Here is a 12,507-nt window from a genome sequence, read left to right as displayed (position 1 = left end):
ATGTATGATGAAACTCTGTTGATGTACTGGGTCAAAATTTAATAGGAAAGTAAGGAAATTTAAGAGATTAATTTTAGTTAGCTAAGAACAACATAATTTGTAATTGAATGTATAAAACATTGAAAAGAAAAGAAAAGAAAAGAAAAGAAAAGAAAAGAAAAGAAAAGAAAAGAAAAGAAAAGAAAAGAAAAGAAAAAAAAAGAAAAAAAAAGAAAAGGAATTTTATTTTTGAGGCTTTTGTTATGAAAAACACCGGAAGAGCTAATGTTGTAGTGGTTAGCTTGACTGTACACTTTTGGCCATTCCTGTCAAAATGGCTCGTCTACTACCGGTTAAAACTGTCGTTGTTTGTACTGTTTTATTCGTGGTATACACGAATTTTGTATGTTGTAATAACGGCAGAAGGGTAAGTGAAAATGTTACCTATTTAACCCTGACATTTGACTACAGTTTAGCAGAAACTGCATCTGTTAGCTGTTTGATTAGCATTAGCTTTGCGTGATCGGCTAAAGGCTAACGGTAGGTGTTATTTTTTATTCTCAGGTCGGTGATGCCTTGGACACTGAGTTCAGTGGTTTCTCTGTGCCTCTTGAACACTCATTCGAAGTCGGTGAGAAAGTGTTACTGTTTTTTGTGAATGATTTATTATTTTGATGTGTAATACGATATTGGTAATGCTGGTTAGCTAGCCGTGTGCTTCCAACGATAACGCCTTATCTGAATGGAGAAAGCCACACACCAAACTCCATTCAGAAATCTGTCAGTTTACATTTTTTGACTTTGGTATGTAAATTCGTTACCCTCTAATATTTACGTTTTTGAATGGAGATTCATCACTTCCATTTTTAGTTATTGCAACCATATAGTCCCTTTTCTATCTTTTTTCCAATGAGGTGTTAGGAAATTGATACCCAAATAGTCCTGCTGCTGATTTTTCATTGAAAACATGACATTAAATATGTAACTTTGGTGTTATCTTTCTTGTCATTTATTCATGGTGTCTGTCCTGTCCTTCCTATATGTTTTCCTCCTTGTTACAGATGATGTAGCAAAGTTTCGAGGACGAGGAGCACTGGTGTTGAAACCTGGAAGAGAGCCCAGTGTTTCACTAAGTCAGAACCAGCTATCAGAGGAAGACAGAAGTAAACTGAAGGTGAACTATGATCATCAAGTTGAAAGGACGTGGACTGACAAGTACTGTAGCCATATTAGAAAATAGATCATTATGTAGACATGGTGTGGCTTCTTTCGTTTTAAAAACATTTTTAAGCTTTTCTGGACAAATTTTTCCACAACCAGACCAAAAGACTGCAGCAAAAAGTTCATTACAAATTTGCAATTAACAACAATCTGTTCCTCTAACATGTTTGTTTTGAATTTGGATGACTCCACAGGAAGTGGCTGCAGTGGACGGTCTGTACAGAATCAGGGTGCCTCGTGTTTTCCTGCAGGCAGACAGACAGACAGAGCGGCAGATGGAAGGTTACCTCACAGCGTTTGTCAGAGCCGTATGTATTTCACTTCTCTTAGCCAGCAAATAATCTTCAGGAAAAAAAAACTTTTAGTTGAAGTTGCTCAATAATTCTGTTTTAGGGAACTGAGAGAGACGCAACGACAATTCTGTCAGTTTCCTGTTACATTTGTGCCAATAACGGGACAAATTAATGAAATGACAGCTCTCTTGAAGGTCTGTCTGAGTGGGTTTAAACTGATAACGAATGACCTTGAGCTGCCTTGTCTTACCCACTACAAAAAAAGTCTATATGCTGGTTGGACCAGTGAAAGGGCACTTGTCTCTCGCTTTTTTGATTGCATTCTGATTTGATGCACTGCATTGTTCTTTGTCTGACTTTGAACAAAATGTGTCTAAATGTTTTAATATCAATAGCACCCATCATTAAATTGACAAAGTTATATAGAAACCTGATTACTTGGTTGATAAGACAGAAGCACTTTTCTCAACCGGATCCTGTAAAATTTTGTATTCAATGAGAAACTTCATGTAACAAATATTTTTTATTATTTTTATTTATGAATTGTTTTTAAATGGTTGTGTTGAATATTAACAATAGTCTTTGGGCTTCTGATGTCTAATATGTTGTTTTTTTTTAGCAATTCTTAAAGCCAGCCAATATTTTTGTACATATTCATTGTATTGACATTTATAAAAAAAAAAAAAAAAACTACTATATTGTGGGCTATGTATGTCTATATGTGTGAAATAATAGATAGTTAATTCAGATTAAGGGCTTTTTACAATGAGTGTATTATCAATCATATCCATCATATGATATAAATGTGGGTGATACTAACTGGGTAATACTAGTGTAATTCTAACATGAACCCATATTCTCCTCTAATCTTCAGTGTGCCATGGTTGAGTCCCATCTGAGTGACGCAATCAGCCTTCATACTGATGTCTCTGGGTATCTCATCGGTGTCTCTATAGTAACAATACCAGGGGCCTGTAGGGGCACTGAGGTTGAGGATGAAGTTGATCTTGAGGTTTTCAACACCACGCTCCGTGTCATGGCCCCTGTTAATGCACCTGGGTCAGTCCTATATTTTATCTATATCTATGTCTGCTCATGTTTTTTTCATACCTGCTTGTTTCTCACTTTTGTTTTTGTCTTTTCTGTCTCAACTACTTGATAAATCTACTCTGCTTAGAGTAGCACATTGCTTCCATCCATATTTGTAGCTGTCTGTGCATCAGTGAAATCCTCTTGTGTATCTGACTGTAGCTTTTTCAGATGCCTTTGATTCAGTTATACTGTATTTGCCTTGGCTTAGCAGCTTCACATAATTTCCCAATAGGTAGAACAAGTCTCTCTGCACTTTTCCGCCTTTCAGATGCACTCTCTATTGTGGGGGGTTGTTTGAATACTAATTGCTAACTTTCTTCCAGACCAGAGACGGCTCTGTTCCTTGAACGAATGGAACAGGAATCTGAGAAGAAAGCAAAGAATCCGCAAGAGCAGAAATCCTTCTTCGCTAAATATGTAAGTACTCGTACTGAAACCTGCTGATAAGACCAGCAGGCGCTGCCTAAAGATATACTCTCTTCCTTCAGTAATTGGGCTCTGATAATAGTAATGGCCCATACAGTTAATGAATACATGAAAATGCCTATTTTGCTCAATGCTCCATCAGACACTCCACAGCTTTTTCTATGCATGCAGCATGTGTTAAAATATGGAGGGAACATCAGTACTGTGGTGCAAGGTTTTTTTTTTCATCTGTTTCATTTGCCAATATTTGTGTCAGGAAAGTAGGAATCTCTTCCATAGTCACAATGGCTGCACTTTTTTTTTTGTTTGTTCTCCCTGTTGAGTTCTGTGTTTTGGACTCACTCTACCATGTGCTTCAGGCTTTCAAACCTGCTGTTGGGTCTAACTGGCTCAGAAAAATTGAGTTTGTGTTTACACTGCCTTCTTACAAATGAACCGAGAGGAGTAAACATGAAGTCATGTGGCCTGATTGGTAACGAACTGATTGGACAGTTTTGGCGACGGTCATCTTGCATCAGTGGTGCTACAGGGACTCTGGGAATTTTAAACTCCAGAAGCTGATGGCGGCTTATGCAGCACCGTGTGTTTGTTTATCTTCTCTGGTGTCGCAGAAGCTCACAAAGTAATAACTGATTATGAGTCTTATTAGCTAAGACTGTAACTGGAACGTGTGTATCATAAAGAGACGAACAGACAGAAACAGGATGGGAGGATAGTTACTATGTGGTCACTGCGTTTCACTCATTTTAGTCACTTTTTATCAGTGAGCTTAGCACGGTTATCGTAGTGCTTGTATAAATATTGGTCATACATCTTTTATACAAATCAGGAGAATGCTTTGTGAACAGTTTGCGACCAGCAAACTGATTTAATAGTCATTTATGTTTGAATTTATGTTAAAAGCTAAAAGTGTCTAGTCCCACACAAACCTGTGGTTGGTCACCATAAACAAAAGGCACCAGGGTCCGCCTGGAACCACCTGAATATGGGGCTGTCAGGCCACTTATGTCTGCTTCAGAGTTCAGTCGATAGCTGTTACACTAGCCCAAGACCAGAGTTAGCTTTGACCGAACCAAACAGGTTAGGTATGAGAGCACCCAAAGTCATTGTCATGGTTTGATTGCCAGCTCTGTAGTGCCCTGCTTCCCTCTGTGATGCTGTTGCCCTCAATTGAACTAGTCTTCCAAGAGTATTCTTCCCACAAAGTTCAGTTTTAAACATTAGAAACATAAAAATGAGTCATCTCTAACAAACAGTAGAGAGAGTTTGTTTGTCTCCTGACATTTCGACCTGTCAGTTGGAGTAAAACCGTCTCTCCCATGTTTGGAAACAGTCCCACAGAGAGCCTGGGCTCGTGTCCTATCGCTTGGCTCATCTGAGCTTTTTTTATGATCTCTCGGTCTTGTTTTGCACTGTGCTGTGTGTGTGTCTTGCCATGTTCAGTGACCTGTGTTGACTCTGTGCTGTGCTGCATCCAGTGACAGTGTGTTGACTTGGTGCTGTGCTGTGTTCCAGTGGTATTTGATTCTGGGAGGTGCAATCTTCCTCGTGGCCACCAATTCGGCACAGCCCCCAGCAGGGGGAGGCAGAGAGCAGAGCTGATTCCCACTGAAGTACTGTTTTCTTTCTTGTGGCTACTTCTGTCCGCCTTCCTCTCATGTCTGTTAAGTTTTGCTATTAACTTCTAAGCAATGTAACTAACTGAAAACCACCCCTTCATTTCCCATTCGTTCCTTCTTTTCCATTCTTTGGTGTTATTTTTCCAGGTTCAATGCCAAATACATTTTAAAGCTCCATTTTTCTGAATTCAAAGTATTTTGAATGAGGAAGTCTCAAAAATAAACCATCAAGAAATCCTAAATCTTAATTGTTGGTGTGAATATGTTCAGCATGTGTTTGGTGTTTGACCCTGAGATTTCTTCTTTATTCTACAGTCTCTCCCCCACTTTTACACTTCACATTTTTTCTCTTCTCTTCTCTTCTGTTCAGAAAATAAATCGAACCTAATCTGGGATGGAACTGTTGAAAAGACACATCAGTTAAATTTGTTCTCTTGAAAACAAAGATATTGTATTTACCTCCTTTTCCTTTTTTGTTTTGTCTTCTCCAGTGGATGTACATCGTTCCCCTCGTCCTCTTCTTGATGATGTCTGGCGCTCAGGACCAATCAGGAGGAGGGGCCGGGGGTGGAGCAGGCAACGGCGGTGGCCGATGATCAGAACGAAGACAACATTTTTTGTTTTTGTGAAGATTTACTGAACAATAATTCTCTAGAACAGTTTTTAATTGCTGTACATAATGCTATTTAAGAAAATGTCTGTCACACACCTGAAACCTGTACAGTATAGAGGAGATGTTGTGCCCTGCAGATGACTGCATTTTAATACTAATGTGAAAATAAAGTATTTATTACTTGAATACTGGAGATTTTTAGACTCTTGGTTCTCAGCTACATGTTGTGTTTTACTCTGAGGCTCAGATTTAGTTGTAACACCAGTAAAGTAATATGAAATCATAAATAAAATACACGTGCAGGCAGTAGATCTGTATTTACATATAATCAGAACAAAGATCAATCAATGTATGCCAGATATTGAGCTGCTTACATTTTCTAAAATACTGATTAATCACTGTTTAAGATTATTCACTCTGATCTGATGCTTATAATATAACAATCTGTCTAAAAAGAAAGAAAGTTAGTGACTCTCGGAAGTATTCAGTATTGAATTTTTAATAAACTTCCAAAAATTTCTGAAACATGTTTTCATTATGTTCTTATGATTAACTGAGAAACAGCAATTTCATACATTTTAAATTAAATACAATACAATGTGCAAATAGTGAAATGGTCTGAATACTTTCTGAAATCACTGTAAATGACAATGTAGACAGTGTGTTGGAGTGTAATAGTTTGTGTCATGTGTCATCCAGGACTCCGTAAAATGTACTAAAGTCATCTCTCCACCCAAGAAACTAAAATAAATAAAGAGTAAAACCATCTACAAAAAGAAATTTATTTTACATTGTAAATGGTTAGAGTTTTTTAAATGAATACAAAATTAAAGTCAAAGTACAAAAGTATTAATAACAAAATGTATTTTAATGACCAAAAGTAAAGTTAAAGCACTAAGAAAACATCCCATTTCAGATTGATGTACAGTATATTATATTATTGGATTAGAACTATTGACCTTTAATGACCACATGGACTGGTTCCTGACTGGTTTCCCTCACTAACAGGGCAAACCAGAACCAGTTTGGAGTCAGTCTGCCACATTTGAGTTGGAAAGCCTCCGTTCAGCAGTTTAATCCTTTATAATAAAGCCAGGGGTTTACCCCGCTGGGATTAGAGCAGCTACTGCTCTCCCCCAAGAAGTGTCGACTGTTGTGAGCTTATTCAGTGACTACTGCTTAAATAAACTTAAAAGTATGTACAGAAATAATTGCATGATATCTCCTCCAAATGTTTCATTATGTTTCATCTAAATGTTTATATTGACCAACTGTTACCATTGTTGTTAGCATATTATATATACATATGTGCAATATAAAACAATGACAATTAGTCTCTTGTTTTAAAATGAGTTATTCCAACCTATAAAACATAAATCAGTTTAAAAGGAATAATAGAAATAGTGGAATACATCACAATTTTAGTGGGAAATCTGTTTCTGCATTATTTTCTTATTTGTACCTTTTTAATTTAGTTTTTTAACATTTTATTTTAGACAGATACTGGTATGATTTAGCTGCAAGGTCAAAGGTAAACACTGAAATTTGAACTGAGGGCTAACTGGAAGCTACAGTGGAGCTGCTGGTTATCATGCTAATTTCAGTAAAAAAAAAAAGATTAGTGATAAAAATAGAAGCAAAACAAGTGTTAATATTGGCGTTACTTTCCACTGCTGGAGAAAGTATGATGCTGAACTCATAGTGTTTCTTCTAGCCTGGTTAGTAAACAGCTGTTCATGCTAACATTGGCTATGTAGCGATAGCAAAAACTTGCATTAGGCATCTTTAACAGACAATTAAAGATGCTTAATGCAAGTTAGGCGACAACCAGTCCGTCTCATCTGACTGGCCTTTTTTGGGGAGCTAATGTGAACATCTGTGTCTTTGCTCCATCACCCTGCACTTATCTGTGTATTTATAATCATGAGTCAGAGCAGGGAGATCAGAGCTTCACAACAACACAGCTTTGGAAACAGAATGTCCCAAAATCTCTGTGTCAACATCACCTCTCCTCTTCCTTGTGTCAGTCAGTCAGTCTGGCTGTTTTTAGTCCGAGTGTCCAGCTGTGAGCTATATCCTCTTATTTTAAGAGGCTCAGTCACTTCAACACTTCGGTGCCCTGTGCCCTGGGCCTATCATCCAGACCGTTCTCAGAATGACCCACCAAGTCACACAAACACAAGCCGTCCTTTTCTGCGACTGCTTTCCAATCGCCTCCACCTGCTATCTCGCTGTACAACATGAGGAATAAGGTAGTAACAACAGCTGAGGGAAAGAGGAGAGACTGAATGAAGTGATTCGGACGACAAAAGTTTGTAAAGAGATCTGCTTCTGTCAGGTGGGGGCAGAGGTCAGACTCTGAGAGAGGCTGGTGATCATCTATGTAATATCATCTGAGCAACATGAGCTGTGATTAAACATGTTTTTCCTACCAAATGTTTCCTACCAAACAATCCAGCTACTGACTCCACTTTAAAACTACACTCTCAGTGTGTGAATTTACATTGAGCATAAACACTAATGAATCACGGGAGGCCTATCAGCATGGACTGTGATGTATGTCCGTCTACCAGGAAGCTTGGAGACACTGACACTGAGACTCGTGATTGCTGAGATCCTTAGGAGTGGAATTATGTGCTCGCAGTTACATTGAGTCCGCACATTAACATATGTTGCTTTCAACAAGTGCATAACAAATAGGAAAAGGCTAAAATTAACACAAACATAACAAACTTACATCCAAAAACAGATAATAATTCATATTTGGATGACTGATAATTACTAGCACTGCATTTTGATTATTATTACAGACAATGGTTAAAGTAACTGGTAGCTTTGTCATTGCCATCGATACTGTAGGTATACTCCTGGTTTTCATCATCAAATTTTCCACAAAATAAGTCATATATGATCTAAAAGGAAGCAGAGGTCGGTAGAAACTGTAAATCACTTCAGATGTACCGATATATAGAAATTGATTTATTGATGTTATAGTTCTGTACTGCAAACATGTAGGAGTTAATTGACTAGATATAATTGCTCACACGGTTTTAACAGCATGAGATGATAAAAGGTAAATAATGTAATTTTATATAAGGAAAACACGATGGGAGTAAGAGGAGGAGGGGAGGGAGGCAGGGTGAGTGGAGGACAGGAGCTTACATACATGAAACACACTGCCGCTTGCATAGCAGCAGTCACTCATAAATCTCATGGCTCTCTGTCACTTGGAGACCACCAATGTCAGCATGACACCATGTGTCTTTATGCCATCTCGTGATTTAGGAGCAGTTACAAGGTTTATGTTGCACTGAATCTGCAGGGGGGGCAAGTTGATTTTGGCCTGTCGTTCCCTCGTTGTAAATCTGGACACTTTAACCATGCGCTGTTTATTAAAGATGCTCTGCTGATCTGCATCTAAAATCTGTATGTCTCCTCCGCAGACACCTGCCAAATAGTCCAAATAACTAACCGTGTTCAGTTTCTCAGAGCTGCTGTAGGAGAATAATGATCAGCGGTGAAAAGTAATAAGTACATTTACCCAAGTACTTTGCTCAAGTACAGTTTTGGGGTTCACTACATGTATTTTACAGCCTATACATGCTAGTAACATTCAGATTAATATTTTACATTAAAGCATATATAATGAGTTTATACAATATAATCCGTTGTTAGGACCAAACCAGTAGTTCCCAACATTTTTCTTTAGTGAACAAGAAAGAAGTGTCTAGATTGGGCTCCTTGTCTTGTTTCAAATGAGTCTTTCATTTTCCCTCTAAACTTCTCACATGCTTTAAAGTAAATGTTTGAGGCCCAGAGACGTCAAATTACTTTGTGTTTCTTCTTTCCTCTCCCATTAATCATCTCTTGACCCCTCGGATTTATCTTGTGACCCTTTGGAGGGGCCCAAACCCTAGGTTGGGAACCACTGGCCTAAACTACCAAACTGTATATAAAGTAGTTTAAAAAAAAAAACTCCACCTGGAGCAGCTACAGCAGTAAAATGCTGCTTCCACATTGATGGATCTGTGTTAACAATCTATTGTGTAATATTTAGTAATAATTCAGCCAAACAAATACTTTTACTTTTGATACTTTAAATATATGCAACTGATAATAATTTTGTACTTAAGTAGGATTTTAAACCCAAGACTTTTACTCGTATTAGTATTTTTATATTGTTGCACTGCTGCTTTTACTGAAGTAAAGGATCTGAACCCTTCTTACATCAATGAATAATTCATATTAGCTGATAAACAACAGTTGTTTCAGAGCCTTCAGTCACTCTGAGGTAAACACACTCCACAGTGTTCATACTGTGAGCCACATACACGTGGAAAAAAGGGAAGAGAGGCAAGTGAGAGGGAGGAAGCACCTGCCTTGTCAATCAGAGGAAAGCTGAGAAAAATACAAGGGGAAGTCTTGACAGTCCCTGAAAAGCATCCCAGCAGGCCGTCACAGATTACAGCCTTACACTTATTCTACTATTCCCCCTCTCCCCTCCCCCGCTCCCAATCATGCCATACATGTCGGCATAGCACCATCATGTTAACGTGTAATGAAGTAACATGATAAGGCATTTAATGGCAAGACTTGGTGGTAATGTACACTGAAATATTGCATAGTGATCACTGAGTATATAGTGTCGTGCATAGCGCCCCCTAAACACACCCACGGGTCATGGTACAATACTATTTAAGCCCACTCACTGACAGCAGTAAGCAGCAGGTGTTGAAATCTGTTTTCATGCCTCACATGGAGCATATCTGGTATTATGGGAACCAGCGCTAAGCGGGTAGTTACACTTAATTAAAATTCTTCTTGTAATAACAGTGAGGCACGTTCTCTTAGTTATTTCCTATTAAGTTGTATCAGTCAAGATGTGGCCAATTAAGGAAACCCTCCAGACCCAGAGGTTCAGCAAAGACAGCTCACACATGATCTACTGCCTAAAGGAGAGACCACTAATTCTCATGATTTGAACGTAATCTGAATCTTTATTGCTTTTCATTTCATTGCTTTTCACATTTATTACAGTCTGTGGTTGCTGATAACAAGAGAAATATGCATTTTAATGCCTTTTAATTTGAACGATTTTGACTACTTACTTGGGTTTTTCCATTTTATGCTACTTTATACTTCAACTTACATATTAATGTGCTGGTCAAGTGATCTAATAATATAAATCATATAATAATACAAAACACTGAATGGGGCTTTTCTGTCTGGAGAGTAATTTTATTTGTGAGTACATTTGTACAATTGTTTGTAAATTTTCTACATTTTGGTGATAATAGTTAATATGATAAGGTGTGAGTAAGATGTGAGTACTTTTCCACCACTGAATCAATGTACAAACATCATATGATAGTGTGTGTTTTTTCCAAAAGAGCTGATTTTTCTCCTATTACCTCAAATTCTGGACATGAAATTTGCCCCTTTCTTCATCTGAAGCTTCTCACTTTTTGTCATGTTTGCAAATCTTACAGTTTTAGGTTCATACATTTGTTGGACTGTCAATTGGTTCATATTCAATGGTAAGTTCCCAGACACAGAGATAAATGAAAGGAAGTAACCACAAGTGGAAAACATACTGAGTGGTTTGGCTGAATGACCTATTTCTATTTACCTTGTGCATACAGAATATGGTTCGATATAGATCTTGTTCAGACAAGCTATTAGATCAATCTTCTGTAAACAGGATCCATGTTTTATACCAAAAATGCATCTTCTTTTTAAAATCTTTTTAGCATAATAAACATTTTGCGCAGGCTGTACTGCAATTGAAGAAGAAAAACCCTTATTCATTTATTAAACACTCATCATAACAAAAGATTGCAAAGTGCTTTACAAGACAACATGAAAAACTTCTAATGCAAAATCATTTATATAGTAAAGAATAGTGAACCATCAAAAAAACAATGTAAAAGATGAATTAAACTAATGAAATATTGAATTGCTTTTTAACAAGATTTAAATTTAAGAATGGTTCATCTGAAATGTTTTAATTGTGAGTTTAATGGAACTATTTGTAGGTTTTGCTATTGTTACATATACAGCGTTAGCATTAACAGCTGTTTACTTACCAGTCTTGCCAAGAGCTTCAGAGTTTCTTTGCGTTTTCAAGACAAGAGATTATAATACACCCTCTGAGCAGCGGTACGTCTTCAGGGCAGAACGAACACTACAATGACTCGGTATCGGAAAATGACGAGACAGGCGACTGTCTGAAGGTCTAGCTGTAGAAGAAAAGAAGTGGTAGAAATAGAGGCAAACAAAGAAGTTGCTTTCCACCACTGGAGAAAGCCCTTCATGAGTAAAGGAATAAAGTTTGATGTTAAACTCACAATGTTTCTTCTAAAATGGTAAGTAAACAGCTGTTAATGCTAATGCTATCCATTTAGAAATACAAAACTTACAAACAGCTCCTTTAAAATATGGAAGATAAAGGCCAAAATACAAGACAGACTTTAAAGCACTCATAACATCTATGCTCAATTAAAATTTGTTACATGAGATGAGACACTGAAAGGAAATGTCAGCAACATCTACTCTCACACACGAGTTACAAGCTGTTACTTTCAAGCTCAGGCTGCAGCAGAAGTTCAGTTCACTTTGCCCTGAGTTCTCTGCCAGGCTGCACTCACAGCAGCCACTGATTGATGGGAAGCTGACGACAGCTTCCTAGTGAAGAGCTGACTTTCATCTTAAATACAGACTTCCTTCACTCTCTGTACAGAAACAAACACCTATAGGTTGTCACAGGGTCAGTTACAGTTTTACAATTTTAAAATCGGTGGCCCTCCGTCCTTGGGTCAGAGTTTGTCATGTTGCCAAGGCGACAAAACACCCACCATGTGAATTCAGGGAGCAAAATTTCTAGAAATATTCCAGAGATGTGGGTGTCACATTTGGCCCAAACATGGCAGCAGAATTTTCTTCCTATTTATACTAAAAACTTATATTTTTTTAATATCATATCATATGAGTCTGTCAGATATCTGGGGCATGTACCTCGTGCACATGCTCAGTCCATGTGTATGCAAATGAGCACACATACTTGGGATATATTGGGTATTTGCTTGTCTACATCCATCTGATCCCTAGAAAGGATCAGGAGTTTCATGTGACAGCACTATCCCTTTGGGTAACCCGTTACATCCAACCAAAACTTATACACATTCCCTCCTCCCTGCTCACTTTACCCCCTCCCCACTCATTTGGAAGTTAATAAAAGAGACTCTCCAGAGATGCACAGGCACTA

General features: G+C 37.8%; 1 protein-coding gene across 2 annotated transcripts; it reads left to right on the top strand.

The window, feature by feature from the left end:
* The first annotated feature begins 281 nt into the window (after positions 1 to 281).
* Positions 282 to 5,429, top strand: emc10 (ER membrane protein complex subunit 10). 2 transcript variants are annotated; one of them, XM_023413851.2, is made up of 8 exons: positions 282 to 406; positions 544 to 610; positions 1,041 to 1,153; positions 1,395 to 1,508; positions 2,368 to 2,552; positions 2,909 to 3,002; positions 4,527 to 4,624; positions 5,122 to 5,429. In XM_023413851.2, exons 1-7 carry the CDS (start codon positions 314 to 316, stop codon positions 4,611 to 4,613), a joined length of 753 nt encoding a protein of 250 aa, XP_023269619.1. In that variant the 5' UTR covers positions 282 to 313; the 3' UTR covers positions 4,614 to 4,624; positions 5,122 to 5,429. The 2 variants fall into 2 exon arrangements, with proteins under 2 accessions (XP_023269619.1, XP_023269618.1); XM_023413850.2 differs by lacking the exon at positions 4,527 to 4,624.
* The last annotated feature ends 7,078 nt before the right edge of the window (positions 5,430 to 12,507 follow it).

This window comes from Seriola lalandi, unplaced genomic scaffold (assembly GCF_002814215.2).
Source record: "Seriola lalandi dorsalis isolate HSWRI2012SDOR001 ecotype SW California unplaced genomic scaffold, Sedor1 jcf7180002054519, whole genome shotgun sequence".
Taxonomy (NCBI): domain Eukaryota; kingdom Metazoa; phylum Chordata; class Actinopteri; order Carangiformes; family Carangidae; genus Seriola; species Seriola lalandi.
The sequence above is the reverse complement of the archived record's forward strand: the minus strand, read 5'-3'. Positions and strand labels throughout refer to the sequence as shown.

What these genes read in the sequence shown, in the direction of transcription:
- emc10 (XM_023413850.2), top strand. Translation starts at nt 314, where the DNA reads ATGGCTCGTCTACTACCGGTTAAAACTGTCGTTGTTTGTACTGTTTTA. An exon ending in GTTGTAATAACGGCAGAAGG is followed by an intron (nt 407 to 543) that starts GTAAGTGAAAAT and finishes TTTTATTCTCAG; the next exon opens with GTCGGTGATGCCTTGGACAC. An exon ending in AAGACAGAAGTAAACTGAAG is followed by an intron (nt 1,154 to 1,394) that starts GTGAACTATGAT and finishes ATGACTCCACAG; the next exon opens with GAAGTGGCTGCAGTGGACGG.